This window comes from Dromiciops gliroides, chromosome 2 (genome assembly GCF_019393635.1).
Source record: "Dromiciops gliroides isolate mDroGli1 chromosome 2, mDroGli1.pri, whole genome shotgun sequence".
NCBI classification, from domain to species: Eukaryota; Metazoa; Chordata; class Mammalia; order Microbiotheria; family Microbiotheriidae; genus Dromiciops; species Dromiciops gliroides.
In genome coordinates this window covers 466,756,746-466,776,769 of record NC_057862.1, presented here as the reverse complement: position 1 = coordinate 466,776,769, position 20,024 = coordinate 466,756,746, and the positions used below count along the sequence as shown (strand labels likewise).

Sequence of the window (20,024 nt, the reverse complement as noted above, 5' to 3'; positions counted from 1 at the left end):
CCCACCACCTTGCACTTACTTTGCATGTACTTTGTATCTATTTATCAGTATTTCCCCCATTAAAGTTTAAGCTCCTTGAGGGCAGGGACTGTGCCTTCAAGTGTAGTACCTGGCACATAGTATAAGCTTAATGATACTGATAGGTTGATTGATTGAGCTACAACTGGAATCCAGGTCTCCTGGGCCAAAGTCCAGTGACCTTTCTACTTCCTCACCAGCTCTCAAGAAGGGGAAGATGAGGTGAAAATAGACCTATTCCTGGAGAATGACTAGTCTAATCATCCAAAGGACGCCCTCTAGGGCTTACTGGGGCTTCAAAGGCCATGGTTCTTGAACTGCATTGAGAAATTTCTTTGTACCAATACAACACAATTAGCACACCATTCTTCCTCTCCCTAGTAAACATTTAATTAAGCACATGCCATTTACGCAAAAAATGACATAATCCCTTCCCCCAAGGAGTTTACAATTTAATGGAAGGAGTTAAAATTCTATAATAAACATTAACTCAAGACTAATGTGATGTTTTTTAAGTATGTTATTCAGATTCCAATGAGTAATGGGGGACAGGAGTTAATTAAAGAGGCCAGGATGCATAAGGAGCTCATCCACAAATATACGTGTGTGTGCACGCGTGTACACATATATACAATAGAACATAGAAATAAGGGCTAATAACTGAAAACAAAGTGTGTTACAGTCCTGTAGTGATGGTATAGCGATAGAAACCCTGAAACTCAAAATGATCTGGGGCTTGCGATGAATGCTAAGAACACGATGGTTTTGTTAGCTTTGTTAGGGGCAAGAGGAAGGTCAAAAAAGGAATCAGACCATTGCTTGGAGTTGATTGGACCGTGATGGATAATGGAAGGAGCAGAACTCAATTTGCTTTGGCTTTCTCTGCTGTGTAGAATGCTCTTACTACTACAAAGATAACAATGGTCAGTGAGTACTTAAAACCAAAGAAAAATGAGGAGATGGTAATGAGTCCGGATGACCAGGCCTGGAGAACTATATCCCAGGGTACTGAAAGAATAGGCAGATGTGATTTCTGAGGCACTGTTGGTGATGGAGAGGTAGGGTAGTATAGTGGATAGAGTATTGCGCTTGAAGGTGGGAAAGATTTGGGTTCAGATCCCACTAACTGTATGACCCTCACCAAGTCATCTATTCTCTCTGTGCTTCATTTTGCACATCTGTAAAATGAGGGGCCTGGACATATGATGGTCCCTTCCAATCCTGAATCTTTGATCTCATGATATCTGGAGAATGTAGGAAGGACTATAGGATTGCAGTCAAGTAAATCTTGCCCCAGTTTTCAAAAAGGAGAAAAGAATAAAGGTTTTAAACTAAAGCACAGTTAACTTGACATAGATTCCTAGAATACATTATTGAAAAGAGAGTTTGGGGGATGGGGGAGGGGGAGAATCTTAGAAAGAGAGGGAAGCAGGGGTCACCAAGAGCCAGCATGGATTTATCAAGGTCCACCTCATTTCATTTTTTTTAAACAACTACTAGACTATTATATCAGAGGAATGTCAGAGGCATAGTATGACTGGATTTCAGCTACACATTTGAAAAAAGTCTATTGGACAAGATATAGAAATGGGCAGTAGATGCCTGTGTAGTTAGGAGGATTCAGAACACCAGGGATCTTTGCTCTGCCCCGCCCTGTGTTGTTCCATGTTTTTATCAATGATCTGGATGAAAGCATAGGGAACACACTTATCAGATTTGCAGAGGGCCCAGAGCTGGGAAGGCTACATCATGCCCTGCATGCCCATCAGGATCCCCAAAGATACATGTTAGAATAATGAGACAAATCTAGTGAAGTGGAATTTAATATGATGAAATATAAAATGCCACACATGGGTTTCAGAAAAACCCCAGTGCACAAATTCTAGGATTGAGGATGGACACAAGACAATAATTCAGAATAATAACTAGCATTTTTTTATTTTTTATTTTTTGCAGGGCAATGAGGGTTAAGTGACTTGCCCAAGGTCACACAGCTAGTAAGTGTCAAATGTCTGAGGCCAGATTTTAACTCAAGAAGATGAGTTTTCCTAACTCCAGGCCTGGTGCTCTATCCACTGCACCACCTGGTTGTATCTATTTTAGTTCTAGTTCACATTAGTACATGCACAGTATTCAGCATGAAGGAGATGATAGTGTCCCACATATCCTGTGTTTTGTTATTGATGTGGTTGGTTATGTTGATAGTTTTCCTAATGCTGAACCAGCCCTGCATTCCTGGTATAGATCCCAGCTGATGATAGTGTATTATCCTGGTGATGAATTGCTGTAATCTCCTTGCTAATGTTTTATTTAAGATTTTTGCATCAATATTCATTAGGAAAATTGGCCTATAATTTTCTTTCTCTGTTTTGGCTCTGCCTGGTTTAGGTATCAAAACCATATTGTGTCATAAAAGGAATTTGGTAGAACTCTTTCTTCACCTATTTTTCAAAATAATTTGTATAGTATTGGAATTAATTGTTCTTTAAATGTTTGGTAGGATTCACTTGTAAACCCATCTGGCCCTGGGGATTTTTTTTTTAGGGAGTTCATTGATGGCTTGTTCATTTATTTTTCTAAAATGAATTTATTTAAGGATTTTATTTCCTCTTCTGTTAACCTGGGCAGTTTATATTTTTGTAAAAATTCATCCATTTCATTTAGATTGTCAAATTTATTGGCATATAGTTAAGTAAAATAGCTCCTAATTCTTGCTTTAATTTCCACTTCATTGGTGGTGAATTCACCCCTTTCATTTTTGACACTGGTAATTTGGTTCTCTTCTTTCTTTTTTTAAATCAAATTAACCAAAAGTTTATCTATTTTATTGATTTTTTCCATAAAATCAGCTCTTAGCTTTATTTATTTATTCTATAGTTTTCTATTTTATTAATCTCTTGTGAGAAAATAATGGAATTTGGCAGATACTCAAAGGCCCACCTGGAGATTAATCTAAACTGATTGAATTAAGTGAGAATGATTGATTTTGCTGATTAGTCTACTTCAAATTAATTAGATTATAACCACACCTGGCTGGTCCTTAAGAAGGTATTGTTCTCAGAAGCTAAGGACTTTGAACTCAACTCAAGACTACCTTCAAGTCCAGTGAACCAATGGATTTGGATGACTCCTACCAATCAGCTTGAAGCAGTGTGTAAGGACCCCCTCTGCTCCAGACTTATAAAAAGCTTCCATACTCACTTTGAAAGCAGTTCATGGTTGAAGCAGGCTTGTGGTGGAGGACTTGAGGAGGAACCAGACCAGGCTGGAACTCTAGGCTATATAGGCCTTTTCTTAACTCCACATGTTCTCTTTTTTTTTTTTTCTAATACCTAGTATGCTTTAATAAATGTTTAATGCCCAAAGACTGGTGTTAAAGTTTCTAATTTAAGGTGACCACATATTAAATTTTTTAGACAACACATTTAGATTTTTAAACATCACACTCTCCTTTGATTTTCAGGATTTCTAATTTAGTATTTAATTGGGGATTTTTAATTTGTTCTTTTTCTAGATTTTTTAGTTGCATGCCCAGTTCATTGATCTTTTCCTTCTCTATTTTATTCATGTAAGCATTTATAGATATAAAATTTCTCCTAAAAACTGCTTTGGCTGCATCTCATAAGTTTTGGCATGTTGTTTCATGATTGTCATTCTCTTGGATGAAGTTATTGATTGTTTCTATGGTTTGGTGTTTGAACCACTCATTCTTTAGGATGAGATTATTTAGTTTCCAATTAATTTTCAGTCTATTCTTTCTATGGCTCTTTATTACATTAATTTTTATTGCATCACGATCTGAGAAAGATGCATTTACTATTTCTTCCTTTCTACATTTGACTGTAAGGTTTTTGTGCCCTAATACATGGTCAATTCTTGTGTACATGCCATGCACCACTGAGAAAAAGGAATATTCCTTTCTATACCCATTCAATTTTCTCCATATATCTATCATTTCTAACTTTTCTAAAATTCCATTCACCTCTTTAACTTCTTTCTTATTTATTTTGTGGTTAGATTTATCTAGTCCTGAGAGGGGAAGGTTCAAATCCCTCAATAGTATAGTTTTTCTGTCTATTTCCTCTTATAACTCACTTCACTTCTCTAAGAATTTGGATGCTATACCACTTGGTGCATATATGTTTAGTATTGATATTACTTCATTATCTATGGTACCTTTTAGCAAGATGTAGTTTCCTTCCTTATCTCTTTTAATTAGATCTATTTTTGCTTTTGCTTTGTCTGAGATAAGGACTGCTACCCTTGCTTTTTTTTACTTCAGCTAAAGCATAATGTGTTCTATTCTAGCATTTTACCTTTACTCTGTGTGTATCTCTCTGCTTTAAATGTGTTTCATGTAAACAACACATTGTAGGATTCTGGTTTTTAATCTACTCTGCTATTCACTTCTGTTTTATGGGAGAGTTCATTCCATTCACATTCACAGTTATTATTACTAAGTGTATATTTTCCTCTATTGAGAAGGACTCTTCTTAAGGCTTTGGTTGGACTAGATGACCTTAGGGTCCCCTCCAACTCTGAGATGCTTTGATTCTATTAAATGTAGGAGAAAGAACACTGGGTTCACAATCTAAAGACCTAGGCTTGAATCTGAGCTCTGCTATTGGCTTTCTGTGTAATGCTGAACAAGTTATTTGAATTCTCTGGGTCTCAGTTTCCCCAGTTGTCAAAGAAGCCAAGCCCCTAGAAAAGCAGTGAGAACATCTGATAGAGCATCACTGTGATGTCCTCCTAGATAACAAAAGGGCTGGATGCTAGTATTGTTGGACATATTCAACACTGGTCGAGCAGTCCAAAGAGTGATAAATAACTCTGGGGTCAACTAGAAGGAAGGTCTCTAGTGGTATACCACAGGGCTCTGTGCTTGCTTCTATTAAATTTGACTTTTTTAAAAATCATTGACTTGAATGAAGATGTAGAAAAGCATGCCTTAAACGTTTCCAGATGACAAGAAAGGAGAAATAGCTGGAAGCGAGGTAGTAGGGATTCAAAAATATGTCTACAAGCTGAAACATGGAGCAGAAAACCATCAAGATAAAATTTAACAGGGAACTTTCATGAAAGCTAATAAATCAATCGTAGAAATAAAGGACTGGGGAGACCTGGCTTTGAAAAATGTTTAAATGAGCCAACAGTGGGATGGAACTCCTTTAAAGAACTGCGTTAATAGAAGAATAATATTTTGATCATTCAAAGTAACAATCCCATAGAGTCTTGTATTGGTCAGACCAAATCTGGAATGCTGTGTTCAGTTCTGAATATTCAGTTTTAAGAGTCACACTGGCAAACCAGAGAATTTACAGAAAAGGGCAGCTGGGAAGGCACCAGGTCAAGAAGCTCATGATTTCAGAAGAGAAGCCATTCAATAAGCTAGGAATGTTTAGTCTGATAAAGCAAAGAAAAGACTGGTCTTCATATATTTCTTCTGATTATGGACTGAGACATAAAAGGGACCTCAGAGACCATCTAGTCAACTCCTCCTCCCTTTTTATAGACAAGGAAACCAAAGTCCGGGAAAATGAAGTGACTTACCCAAGGTCGCATGGCTGGCAAGTGATAGGGGTGGGGATTGAAATCAGGTCCTCTGATTCTGTGGCTACTGTTACTTCCACTGAACCAGGCTGCTTCCCTTTATGTATAGGAGGTGTCCCGAAAGTCTGAGGGCCTTTTAAAGCTATTTAGGCTTAAAAAGGCACCAAGACTTTGGGATTATCCTGTATTTAAAGGTTGGGAGGGAGAAAAGCTATTTTGCATTGATATAAGAAAAGGCAGAACAAGAAAAGATGAGTGAAACTTATGGGCAGGGAGATTTTTTTTATTCAATTTAAGAAATAATGATTAGAGCTGTCTGATAATGGAATGGACTGCTTTGTAAAAATGAGAGCTCCTCCCACCTGTCAAAGATGTTACCACTCCCCAACTCAATAAACTCTAATGGATCCCTATTACATTTAGGAACAAATATAAACTCCCCTTTTTAACTTTTAAAGCCCCCTCACTACCTGGCCTCGACTAGTCTTCTGACCTTGTTATTTATTACTTCCCTTTCCTTCTTGCTCTCCCTAACATACCACACTTTTCCTGCCTCTGTCTTTTTGTCTTGGCTGTGCCTCATGCCTGGAATGAGCTCCTTCTTACCGCCCCCCCCCCTTTTAGAATCCCTAATTTCCTTCAAAATTCAGTTCAAGGGTCATCTTCTATATGAAACCTTTCCCAGCGCCCCCTTCCTAATTAGATTGTATTTATTTTGTGTGTATATGTGATATATGTGTATATACCCACACACTATATGTACATACACATGTATGTATGTGTGTATATATGATGTACACACACACACACACACACACACAGAGTTTTCCCCTGACAGAATATAAGCACCTTGAGGGAAGGTTCTCTTTTATAGTACCTGGCACAAAGCAGGACCTCAATAAGTGGTTGTTGATTGATGGAAGGATGGGGTAGGACGTTGGGCAGTAATACCATTGAAGTTCCTTTCTAGTGCCTTGGAGGGTGTGACTGGCACCATAGGATTTTCTGTTTTGTTTTGTTTTATAGCTATAATATTGGAAAAACTGTCCTTGTTCCTGGCTCAGTGACACACCCTCTGTCATGATAAATCCATGATCTGTCCAAAGAAAAGTTCCTAGGCTTCCTAGGTCTGTTTATTAGAAACATATGAAACATGGAAGTCTTCCCTGTCTGACCAAGAACACTCCTCTGTCCTTATTCAGTGACTCACTGAGTAAGCAGGGGTGAATAGGCAGGGATCTATCCGGACTCTGCAACCCTAAGCAAGTCACTCACACCAGTCACTATCTGGCTGTTACTAGACTGATAGCTACAAGGGGGAAAGGTGGACATCAGCTAAACCTTGTATCTCTTCTAGCTCCTAACTTTGTGTTCTGTACATACTAGGTATTATTCAAATCTATTCTGCCAAAGAAATAAATAATTGATCATTGTTTTAACATCAATAGAAGCTTTCTGTGATCCAGTTTTGTTTTTGTATATTGAGGGTGAAGAGTGGCATGGGGGGCTCCCAGTGGGTACAGCTGAGCACAGGGCAGAGATGTGGTACAATGGATAGAACACTGTGCCTGGAGACAGGAAGGTTCATCCCACTGAGTTCAAATGTGGCCTCAGACACTTATTAGCAGCATGAACTTGGGCAAGTCACTTTATCTCTGTTTCCCTCCGTTTCCTCATCTGTCAAATGAACTGAAGAAGGAATAGCAAACCACTCCAGTATCTTTGCCGAGAAAATCCCAAATGAGGTCTTGAAGAATCAGACATGACTGAAAACAACTGAGCCACAAAGCTGAGCCTAACTACATTCTCCAACAGTGCTCTGCAGAATCATCGACTCTGGGCACTTTGAAAGAGCCCAAAGGAATCCATCTCCTATAAGCTCCTGATTTTGCACAGGAGAAAGCACAGGTGCAGAGATAGGAAATGATTTCTCCAAGGTCACATAGCTAGGATTAGAATCCAGATATCCTGATTCTCTGCCAAAGGCTTTCCAATGATGCTGCATTGGTTTTGTTGCAGAGAAAACTTAGAGGAAAATAAGCAGATGACTCAAGGCCACCCTCCTTTCTGCTACCAACCTTACCTGAAAGAAAACCCTTAGTGGACGTATCTCAGGTTTGTTTTTTGGTTTTTTGATATCCTCTTTGTATCTATTTGTACCCATAGTGCTTGATGCATAGCCAATGTTTAAGAAATGCTTTTTCATACATTCGTTCATTCGTGTCTGCATACTTGCATTTATTTATTCATGTTATTTAGATGAATTTTATCTAAAGTTGAACTCAACATCTTTGCTCCAAATTCACCCGAACCTTGCCCCAAACCAGTTTTTTTTCTCTGTACTTTTCTATTTCTCCCAGTTATTTAGGTGTCCCCTGATGTCCCGAAAGTCTTAGCTTAATAATCAAAGTTTGGTAAGCTTACAACTGCACTAAGACTTTTCAGACATCCCGAATTACTTGCTTCTTTGTTCTAAAACTGCCAATGACCCTCCAGTTCTGATGTGTTAAAGTCTAAGCTGCTAGTCTGGCCCTCATGATTTTTCTCACTACAAAATTAGTGCATTAGACTCAGTGGTTTCTGAGATTCTTTCCATCTCTAGATCTAGGAGCCTATGATTTCCATAATCTGGCCTCTACCTATCTTTTCAGCTTTCTCTTGCATCACTTCATTACATTCCCTGGACCATCATCAAACGCATCCTTTGCATAGGCTGTCCTCACTCTCTACCATTTGATACTCTCTTTTCTCCCCTCTGCTTCTTAGAATGTCTACCTCCATTCAAGACTAAGTACAAACACCACTTCCTGCAGACCTTTCCTCCTCCTCCTCCTCCTCCTCCTCCTTCTCCTCCTCTTCCTCTTCCTCATCCTCTCCCTCCTTCTCCTCTTCCTCCTCCAGGTTATGAGAATTCCTACCCTCCCTCTGCCAAAACCAAACAACCCCCCCCCATAATTTCAAACAGCATTCCCCAGAAGTCTCAGTGCAGTTTTAAGTGCATAGCTTAAAACGAAACTGAGACTTTGGGGACACCCTGTACCTAATTTGTATATATTTTGCGTTTGTTTATCTGTGTGTTAGGCTACAAGTCATTGTGGATAGAGAGATGAGCTAGGAGCCAGGAAGACCTGACTGATCCTAAGGTTCCTAATTCTGGCGTAACCTAGCTATATGACCCTAATCAAGTCACTCATCCTCTCGATACTCAAATAAAAAGTGCTGACTGGCATTGGTTTCCTCATCCTGGAATTCCCTAGACCAGTGAAATCACAGGTCTAATCTCTATCTCTACTTGTTTCCCCCAAGTAGAATATTTACCCCTTGAGGACAGGCACAGCCCACCCCATTTCTGTCTTTGTATATAAAAAAAAGCTCATCCCACAAAAAAGTCACAAAATAAATGATGGTTGAATTGAATTAAATAAACCCTCTGGTTCAGCCAAAGAGTGAGATCTTTTTGCTGTTTCCTGAACACACCATGGGCATTGTGCATACTGTACCTTTGCTTAGATCATCATCCTTGCCTAGAATGCTCTCTTCCCTTTTCTCTGCTTATTAAGTTCTGCCCAGTTTGAGTCCTCCTCTTCTATGAAGCCTTCCCTGACTAGTTCAGCCCTCAGGGATATCGCCCTCCCTCCTTTGAACTCCTTCCTGCCTCATTTCCCACTTTCTTAGCATTTATTTTCTCCACCTTTTCCTAGTCATTTATCTTTGTATTTCTCCAGACTTCCTGTCTAGACTATAAGCCTCTCCAGGGCAGGGAACAGTTTTCATATAACATGAACTCAAAAGCCCCCCATTAGCCTGGCCATCCTCCTTATACACTCCACAGCCTGTCAAAGGCCTTCTTAACTTGTGTTCCATGTGACAGTTCCTAGTCTAGTATGTTATTTGCTCGTTCTCTCTCTCTCTCTCTCTCTCTCTCTCCTTTTGGAGGGAATTGGGGTTAAGTGACTTGCCCAGGGTCATATAGCCAGATTTGAACTCAGGTCCTCCTGATTCCAGGGCCTGTGTTCTATCCACTCTGCCACCTAGCTGCCCTTTGTATACCTCTCTCATAGCACTGTGTCTATAGTTGCATGCATTTCATAGTCTACCTTAAACTATGATCTAAACTATCCAGTTCAACAGAGTATAACTGGCAAAGATGGCTGGGAAAAAAAAGGTAAAGTTCCAGATTGGCAAGGATGTAGGGATACAGAGATGCTCTCCCACTGTTAGTGGAGCTGGGAAATGGTGTTACTACGGCTCTTACTCTCCAACATGTCTTTAGGGCAACAGGGCAGTCACAGTATATGCGACTGGTCTTATCATACCAAACTTAGCTGAACACAGACAGCCCACCCCCAGCTTTACCAAACATTAGCCACAGGTCACAAGACAGCAGGAGGAGAGAAAAAGCTGTCACAACACACTGCTGCCCTGACTGTACAAAACAAACAGCCAGGAAGCTTCCCAGGAATCCCAAACGGTGCAGTCCAGTTGCGTGTTCTTTCAGGTCCTGAAGGAGTTTACCTGGCTCAGATGCTCATTCTATAAAAAACAATCCTGCTTAAAGCCAATGGCCTAGGGAGAGGGCACTGGACTTGGAGGGCTAGCTGTGTGACCCTGGGCAAGTCATTGAACTTCTCCAGGTCTTAGTTTCCTCATATGAAAAATTGGGAGGGAGGCCATAATGACCTCTTATGGCCCCTCTAGCTCCAAATCTTTGATCTTGGGTTGTAGCTACCCCAATTATTCATAGGCAGCCCAACATCCTCTTCTCCTTAAATATCCCCACTACCAACAAATCCCAATATATTTCACCTGATTCCAACATTTTTACAATGACAATAGATACAATCTTTTTGGAAAGCAATCTGGCAATGTATAATAAGAATTATACAACTGATCATACCCTTTCCTCCTGGGAGCAGGACTATATCCTAACAATGCTTTTTTTGAAAAGGGAAGGGAGGGGGCAGCTAGGTGGCACAGTGGATAAAGCACTGACCCTGGATTCAGGAGGACCTGAGTTCAAATCCAGCCTCAGACACTTGACACTTACTAGCTGTGTGACCCTGGGCAAGTCACTTAACCCTCATTGCCCTGCAAAAAAAGCAAAAAAAAAAAAAAAAAAGGAAGAGAGGAGAGACCCATCTATATAAAAAATGTTCATAATCATAATATTTCACAAAGCCTCTATGCCAGGTACCTTTCCCCCTCCCTCCTTTTTGGTTCTCTTTTATGTGTTTGCTCCCATTAGATTGTAAGCTTCCTGAGGGCAGGGTCTGTCTTTCTTTGTTGTATTTGTATCCCCAGTGCTTAACACAGTGCCTGGCATATAGCTGGCACTTAATAAATGTTAATTGAATATTGATTGACTATGTATGGACAAGTATTTATGTCAGGACTGAACCCAACTCTTTCTGGCTTCAAGGCTGATTCTTTATTCATTATACTATACTGTTTTCTTATTAAAATTATTATAAAAATAAAGGATATGCCCATCAATTATGGAATAGATTAACAAATTGTGGTACTTGAATGTACAATGAATGTGAAGAATACAGAGAACCATGGGAAGGTTTATAAGAACTGATACAAAGTGAATTAAGCAGAACCAGGAAAACAATATATAGTACACAATGACTGTGACAATATGATGGAAAGGACATCAACAACTAAATGCTGGGTTGTTATGATGACTACATTTGGCCTGCAAAAGATGAGAAAATGAATCTTCCTATTTTCTTTGAAGAGAGAGACTATGAGTGTAGAACACTGCCTATATTGTTAGTTGATGTGTTGGCTAGTTTTGCTGAACACCTTTTTTGTCTCTTTTAAATTTTTTTTTTTTACAAGGGATAGCTGGAGGGGGGAGGTAGAAGGATCTATTTGGAAATGAAGGTTGTTTTTTAAATATATGAATAAAACTTTAAAAAATCTTGTTTTTTTTTTTTTAAATGAGGGATTATAGCACTATAACTTGGTTTTTCTGCTGGCCTGAGACACTTTCCAAACCTTATGAAAATTTGTTATGGTCATGGCAGCCAAGCCCACAAAAACCGAGACCCCCTCTTTCTGTCTGGGCGGCCCAAGAGTACATTCAAATCATCCGCTTGCTTGACTTGGCCACCACAGCTCCCTCCCTGGACACTATCCCTCAGGCTGAGGGATGACTCACCAGTGTGTTGCCTTTGTTAGTGTTGGATTCCAACCAGGTTAATGGTTGGTGGTATAGACACCACCCCACGGCAGGCACTCAACACTGCATGTGTGAAATCTAAGTATCCCCATTATCTGTGACCAGGGGAAGAGCCCCACCTGGTGAGAAGTGAGCCTGCTTACATGAAGACCTGCCTGGCCATTTGTTCCAATATTTAGCAGGAAGAGTCACTGGCCTTGAGTCCCCAAAATCATCTTAATGTCCAGATTCCTACCCCAAGGCTAATTTGAGGACCCCACCCTGAGTACGGCAAGTCAGTTCTGCCTGGCTGAAAGCCATGCTCTAACTAGCCACACCCTTCCGTAGACAGTTTCGCCCCTTTGGACAAGGCTGGGGCCATGCCTGGGCCTCCCATAGTGTGATTTTGTAGGACCATAGATTTCCAGCTGGACAGGACCTCAGGGGTCATCCTAGTTCAGCTCCCTCATTTCACAGATGAGAAAACTGAGGTTGAAAGGGGTTACATTGCTCCCTTGTCTGTGGTCATACAGGTGCATTCATTGAGAGCCAGATTTCATACCTGGTGTATACCAGTGCTTCCACTGTAGCATGCTCATACCTCCACAAGAAAGATGAGGTTTGAGAATACTACCCCTTGGATGGGGAGGAAGGGGAGAGTGGCGGTTGTACCTTTGTGTTTTTAGAAGAATGTAGGGGGCAGCTAGGTGGAGCAGTGGATAAAGCACCAGCTCTGGATTCAGGAGGACCTGAGTTCAAATCCAGCCTCAGACACTTGACACTAGCTGTGTGACCCTGAGCAAGTCACTTAACCCTCATTGCCCCACACAAAAAAAAAGTAAACTCTTTACTAATGGCTGAGGGACTGAATGAACTGGCTAAACTTAGAGTAAGGAACCTGAGTTCAAAACCTTCCTCAGACTCTAGTGTGACCCTGGGAAAATTACTTAATCTCTCAGCCTCAGTGTTCTCTTCCGTAAAATGGGGATAATAAAAACCTACCTCACAGGACTATTGTGAGAATCATGTGAGATAGCATATGTATACAACTTTGCAGGCTTTAAAGTGCTTCATTAATTGTTTTGAACTCCTTGAGAGCAGGGACTTTTATCTTTTTTTACTCCCAGAGCCCAGGTCAGTGCTTGGTACATTGTAGGTGCTTAATAAATGTTTATTTAATTGAATTGTTGTCTGTGACTTAGAAGAGTGTGACTTTAATTAACCAAGGTCATGGGTTTAATCCCATTATACGGGAGAGAGCTTGCCCTGTTTCAGAGCCTCTAAAACCAACCATCAACCTTGCCATCACATACCATTGATCACAAGGAAGAAAGTGTGGATGGATTAAAAACAATGCCAAGTGTAGACCCATTTCCATGACTCACCTCATTTTCAGAAATGCAGGGTGGCATTTTTTTTTTTGAGGAAATGTGGTAAAGCAAAAAAGAGCATTGAACTCAGACTCAGGAAAGACTAGGGTTCCAATTCTGCCCCTGATATTAGCTGTGTGACCATGAGTAAATCACTTAATCTCTCTGAGCCTCAGTTTACTCAATTGTAAAGAAGTGGTTATAATAATAGCACTTACCTCCACAGCTATGGAGATCAAGTGAAAAATATATGCAAAGCACTTTGCAAATATGCTATGAAATATTATAATCAAAATTATAATTTAACCTGTCTACAAATTGTTTTGTGTGTTTTTTTAATCACTAGTTTACAGGAATCATGTCATCAAGTCAACAAGCATTTAGTAAATGTCTAATATGTGCCAGGCATTCCACAGGACCCTGGAAATATAGAAACAAAAATAAATTGACCATGAAACAAACCTCCCTCCTCTCAGCAACAGGGTGCTGGGCCATAAGTGCTGAGTGAAGCACTGATTGTCAGACAGGGCCACTGTGATGGTTTGTTTTTCTTCTATTTCTTTGTTCCAAGGGAACTGACTAGTGAGTGACAGCAATGTTTAAAAAAATTTAAAAAGAGGATCAATAAAATAGTTAATGTTTTTTAATTGCTAGAGAAGACCAAGGCTCTAGTTTTTATTCTATTATTTATTGGCTTGCCCAAGTAACCTTGTGCAAATCACTTAACAATTAGGGAAATGTGGGTTTCCTTTGAGAGTTCTTTTTAATTTATGGTCATCATTGTGTATACTGTTCTTTTGATGTTGTTTTTAAAAATGAATATTATTGGGGCAGCTAGATGGCGCAGTGGTTAAAGCACCGGCCCTGGATTCAGGAGTACCTGAGTTCAAATCTGGCCTCAGACACTTGACACTTACTAGCTGTGTGACCCTGGGCAAGTCACTTAACCCCAATTGCCTCACTAAAACAAAACAAAACAAAACAAAAAAATGAATATTATTGCTGCCTTCTGTCTTTTTATCACAGTCATTTCTGGAAATATCCACCTTTCATGCTACCCCCCTCTCTCCACACAGAATCCTCCCTTGTAATCAGAAGCCGTAACAGCAGATGCAGTGACCATATTTGGCAATGTAGACAACATTGTGCCCTAGGTGACTGCCATCTTTATCATGAGGAAGGAGGTATGTTTCATTATCTGTTCTGTAGGACCATTGTTGGTTTTTTAGTTACTCAGAGTTGGGCTTCCTTTTAACATTCTTTTCATTCACATTGCTATAGTTTCTGTGTATAGTGTTCTTTTGGCTTTGCTTACTTCACTCTGGATCACTTCATATAAATCTCCCCGGGTCTGTGAAAGCATTTTGCAAACTGGAAAGTATCCTACAGATGTAAAGGAGTCCTCTAAAGCTAAGAGCCATTGCTGATTTTTTTTTCAAATGGAGAAACTAAGGTACAAGGAAGTCAAGTGGAGTGCATGGAGCCGAAGAATGATGGAGGGAAGATATAGCAGTGAGTCCACTAAAACGTGAGCTCCTTAAGGATATTCTTTCATTTTTCTTTGTACCCCCAGCACTTCCCACAGTGTCTATAACATTTATTGAATGGCTATTCAATAAATATTTGCTGAGATGAATTGATGTCATAGACATCAAGCCCCCTGAGAATCAATCAACAAACATTCATGAAGTATCAAGTACTGTGCTGGACTTTGGGAACACAAAGACAAAAGTGAATCAACTCCTGCCTTCAAGGAGCTTATATTCTTTTGGTTACACTGATATACTCTCATGGTATGTCTCTTTGCTCTTACCACTACCCTGAGGATCTATGGTGACAAAGGTTTACTCTTACCTGCCAGGATGAAGATGCCCACAAGAATCAGGAAGACCAGCAGATAGAGGCCAACCACAGCATACTTCAACATGGACAAGGATCCAAGTTGAGCACAGCAATTCCCTGTTCTCCTCTTACTACCAGGACCTAGAAACAAGATTAGGGGAAAAGAAGAGAGGGTGGGGAAGAGATGTGAAAACTCCATGAGCCTTGTTTCTTTTTTTTAAATAAATTTTTAACTTTCAAAATTTAATATCACTTTCATGTACAAGTATATGCCTCTCACTCTCCTTCACAAGGAGCCATCACTCATAAAAAAAGAAAGTAAAAAAGTATTTCAGCAAAACTACCAACATATCAAAGGAGTCTGATGGTATATGTATTGTTCCATACCCATAATCCTCCAACTCTGCAAAGAAGGGAGAATGATGTGTTTTTTCATCTTTTCCATGAGCCTCATATGACACACCCACAACTTACATACCCCCAAATGCCTCTCTAACATATGTATACTATAACATGTATATACAATATGTATACTACATGCAGATCTCTTTGTGAACAGTGACACAATCATCAGCACTCTCTGTCTCTCTCTCTCTCTCCCCCATTCTTCTCTCCTCTCTCCCTACCTCCCTGCCCCCGCCTTACTTCCCTGACACACACATTTCTTATGCCAGTTCAAACAACAGCAAAAGACTTCAGTGAGCTTGGATCAGTCTTTACAAAGCTACATTGTGCTCGTCTATCTGGGGAGAGGGGAAGTTTAGAATAGACTGTAAGGAAAACAACATATTCTATCCTCTACAAATTCCCATAGTCTCACTGGCTTCCAAAAGGAAGAGTCACAGAATCTTTAGCACTGGCAGTGACTTGAGTGAGACCCTTTCACTCTACAGATGAGAGGCCTGGCTTAGATACCTTCAGTGCCTTGCTTAAAGTCATGGAGTCAGTTAGTAGAAGAGATGGGATAAGAAGCCAAGTTTCCTGCTGTCCAATCTAGGGCTCTTTCCATGGCCTTACTCTGCCAAGGAAACTTCCTCTCCAGAGACTGTACCCATAAAACCAGGATGTTGTCAACTTAAAGATTCCATGAAGGGGGCAGCTAGGTGGTGCAGTGGATAGAGCACCGGCTCTGGAGTCAGGAGTACCTGACTCCAGACACTTAACACTTACTAGCTGTGTGGCCCTGGGCAAGTCACTTAACCCCAATTGCCTCACTAAAAAAAAAAAAAAAAAGATTCCATGAAGCCTTATTGATGTTCGATAAATGTTCAGTAATAATAGTGTGGCCTCCTTCTCTTCACTGCAAAGATGGAAGTCTATGGGAAAGGAACATTGTATATACTTCCAGACATGGTCAAAGTATTGGTTGGTTTTGTTGGACTGATTTTCCCACCTTTTTGTTCTTTAATCTTAGTTACAAGGGGTGACTTATGAAGTAGGTGAGGGGAATAGATATATTCAGACATGAATGTAGTATGACAACAGAAAGCATCACTAAAATAATTTTTAAAAATAATATTGGCAAAAGCAATGTCTGAGTCACTGAATTTGGCTTCCAATCCTAGCTCTGCAATTGCTAGCTGTGTGACCCTAAGCAACTCACTTAACCTCTCTGGGTGGGGCCTCATTTTTCTCATCTATAAAATGAAAGGGTTGGACTAGAGCATCTCTGAAGTCCCTTCCAGCTCTGAATCTATGATCCAATGAGTCTACTGGAAGGTTTGTGGTCTCCAGACTAACTCCTCCTCAGAAGCTACTCGATGTCCCCTAAGTACTTTGCTTATAGTTAAAACAAGCTGCCACTAGCTGGATGGTGTTCTGAATAGGCAGAGTTCCTATAGAATCCACTAGTGAAGAGATACAGAACAGGTGTTATTATATCTTTTAAAAAATAAAATAAACATATAGTAATTTATTAAACAGCCATGCATTGCCATTATGGAAAGTCATCAGTAAATTGGCATTTATATTAGACTTAAACAGGAATTGTGATTTGGAGCACTATGTAATTATCACTCTATCTAACCCTCAATTGTTACCGATTGCTGCTTGGTCTAGCCATGGCTTTTCCCTGAAGTTTGAGGAGAACACATCTTTACAATTCACCCTGGGCTTTTCTTGGTGACCCAGGTTTGGCAGGCATTTGTCTAAGACTCCTGGCCTTCTATTTGTTTTGTTGTTGTTGCTGTTGTTGTTGTTGTTGTTGTTGTTTTAGTGAGGCAGTTGGGGTTAAGTGACTTGCCCAGGGTCACACAGCTAGTAAATGTTAAGTGTCTGAGGCCGGATTTGAACTCAGGTCCTCCTGACTCCAGGGCCGGTGCTCTATCCACTGTGCCACCTAGCTGCCCCCTTCTATCTGGTTTTGAACCCAAAGCCCTTGCAGGCAGCTTTTCTTCACTACTTGGCATTTAAAGGCCTTTACAACCTAGCTCCAACCTTCCTTTCCAGGCTTATTACACACTATTGTTCTTGGTGTGCTCGATGGTCCTGCCAAACTGGTCTCCTGGCAGTTTCTCACACACAACATTCCATCTCCTGTCTCTCTGCCTTGGCACAGATGGGCCTCCCTGTCTGGCATGCTTCCTCTCCTCCCTTCTGCCTGTTAGAATCCCTACTTTCCTTCAGAGTTTGGCTCCAGTGCCACTTCCTGTATGAAGCCTTACCTGATTCCCCTAAGTACTAGGGCCTCACCCACAAAATGACCTTGTATTTATTTTATGCTACATTTGTGTGCATACGTACATGTGTACCTGTTGTTTTCCCCAATAGCATGTAAACTCCTTGAGGGTAGAGGCTGTTTGACCTTTTTGTTTTGTATCTGAGGACCTAGCATAGTGTCTGGAATACGGTAGGTGCTTAATGAATGCTTGTTGATTGAACGGTCATTCTGAGAGACAGTGTAGTCTAGTGGAGTAATGTGCAGTGGGATATAGAGGTGTGTAGTGGTGTGAAGTGGTATATAGTAATGTAAAGTGGTATATAGCAGTGAGTAGATGTGTGTAGTATTTTGTGGTAGTGTGAAGTAGTATATAGTAAAAGGGTGTGTAATAGTATGAATTGGTATAGAGTGCTGTAAAGTGGCACATGCTGATGTGTAATAGTGTGAAGTGGTATATGGTGGTGTGAAGTAGTGTGTAGTGGTATGTAGTAATGTGAAGTATTACATAATGCTGTGAAGTGGTATACAGTCATGTAACGCACTATATATTAATGTGTTGGTGTGTGTAGTGGTGCGTAATAGTATGAAGTGTTATATAGCAATGCATAGAGGTAGGTACTGCTATGTAGTAGTGTGAAGTGGAATATATAATTATGTCTTACCTAGGCTGTTTGTAGTTCGTCCCCCAAATTCCCTGACTGTAGAAAAGTTGAATCATGCACTGAACTACCTGTGTATACTGGACTGAATGGACAGAGTAGGAGATTTGGGAGCAAGAGAAGAAAAGAATTGAGAGGGAATAAATCTGTAGTAAGGTCCAAGAGTTCATGGGCTGCAGCAGTGCTCAATAAATTCTGAAAGAATGAATGAATGAACCAAATGACATAGCCTTTGAGTAGAAAAATCTTTCCTTTCCTTTTATCTTTTGGTTGATTGTAGTAAAGATGGAGCCAAGACAAATGAGATAGATGTTATGCCCTATAATATCCATTAACGTTCAACCACCACTCACATCTCTGTACTCATTGCAGGTTCTCCTCAAAGCCCACCCTCTCCATGATTTCTTCCTAGAACAGAATAGCAATTGTTCTCCAAGACACAGTAATACAAAACATCCATCTATTCACCCAATGACCATCTCGACATCTACCTTCTAACATCACCCTACTTCTCCCTGATCTAGACCAGAACCCTCTATTCTAGACCTGGAGTTCTACACACTAGACTTGCAGAACCCATGTCCCCAGTCCCTGGAGAAGTTAATCCACTAATCTTTGGAACTCCTGCTAGAGGCTCTATTTTCTTTATTTGTAACTCTGTGTGTGTGTGTGTGTGTGTGTGTCTAGATGATTCCCTACATCTAGATGACTCCAGGCTTCAGATCATGCTCCATCTTCATATACCATTCAGCCATACACCCAGGCCAGCTGGCAATCTGTCTGCAGGCAAGCATATCCCCTAACATCCCAAACCTCCACCCCACTTCCATCTCTTGCTATGGCCCCAGTGAGCAAATCAATAGTACTTTCCCTTCTAGAAAGGGCATGGTGTTTGCCTGTCTTTTGCATCAATTCTGCTCTATCTTTGGACTCTCTAAACCAAAATTCCCTTCCCTGTCCATCACTCCCTTATACATGCTATCTTCTTTGGTAGAATATAAAATATTTGAGGACAACAACTGTCTCTCTTTTTGTATTTGTATCTCCAGAACTTAGTACAGTGCCTAGCACAATAGTGAATGCCTAATAAATACTTTTTCATTCTTTCATTCTAGTTGTAGAATAGATTAGGATGCTGGAATGCTGGCTTGGGAATCAGGACCTTGGACAAGGGGAAGATGAGGGTCCCACTGTGTCTGTCCTTGAGAAGACAGTCCCCAAAGATTCTTCCTTGTTCTCCCTGTGAGATATATATATATATATATATATATATATATATATATATATATATATATATATATACCTAGCACAGTTTGTGGCACAGAGCAGAAGGTTAATAATGCTTGTTGATTGATTGATTGATTGTTATGTCATTATCAAGATGCTTTGTCCCTCAAACTTCAGCAAACTGCATTCCTATCTCCCCCATTCAGATGGGAAGAGAAGGACAGATACACAATGAATCAAAGCTCCTTCTGTGAATGTATATTTATATAAAATACTTAGGAAAAATAGGGCTGAAAGACTTTGTTAGATTTCCCTGGGTTCCATGGCTCCACCTCCAGGAGGAATCCTGCCCTCTAGTGGTGCTTACACAGTGTTCTCAAGCAGGAAAATGGGGAGAAAACATTAAAATTCAGGATATTCCAAAAACCTTGGTGCAGTTTTAAGGTGCTAAGCCAGCAGGCCCCAATAGCTGAATTTTGAAGCATGGTAGAGCTCTAAGATGGTTGAAGCTGCCACCATACCCTGCATGC

At 40.3% G+C, this 20,024-nt stretch overlaps 1 protein-coding gene across 3 annotated transcripts in view; it reads right to left on the bottom strand.

Moving 5' to 3' along the window:
• The window catches only part of SCARA5 (scavenger receptor class A member 5), a 136,890-nt gene that overhangs the window by 100,326 nt on the left and 16,540 nt on the right, over positions 1–20,024 (bottom strand). For all 3 annotated transcript variants that reach the window (XM_043986369.1, XM_043986372.1, XM_043986371.1), the window contains exon 3: positions 14,962–15,090. In XM_043986369.1, coding sequence (XP_043842304.1) covers positions 14,962–15,090 — 129 coding nt within the window. The remainder of the gene's footprint in view (positions 1–14,961; positions 15,091–20,024) is intronic.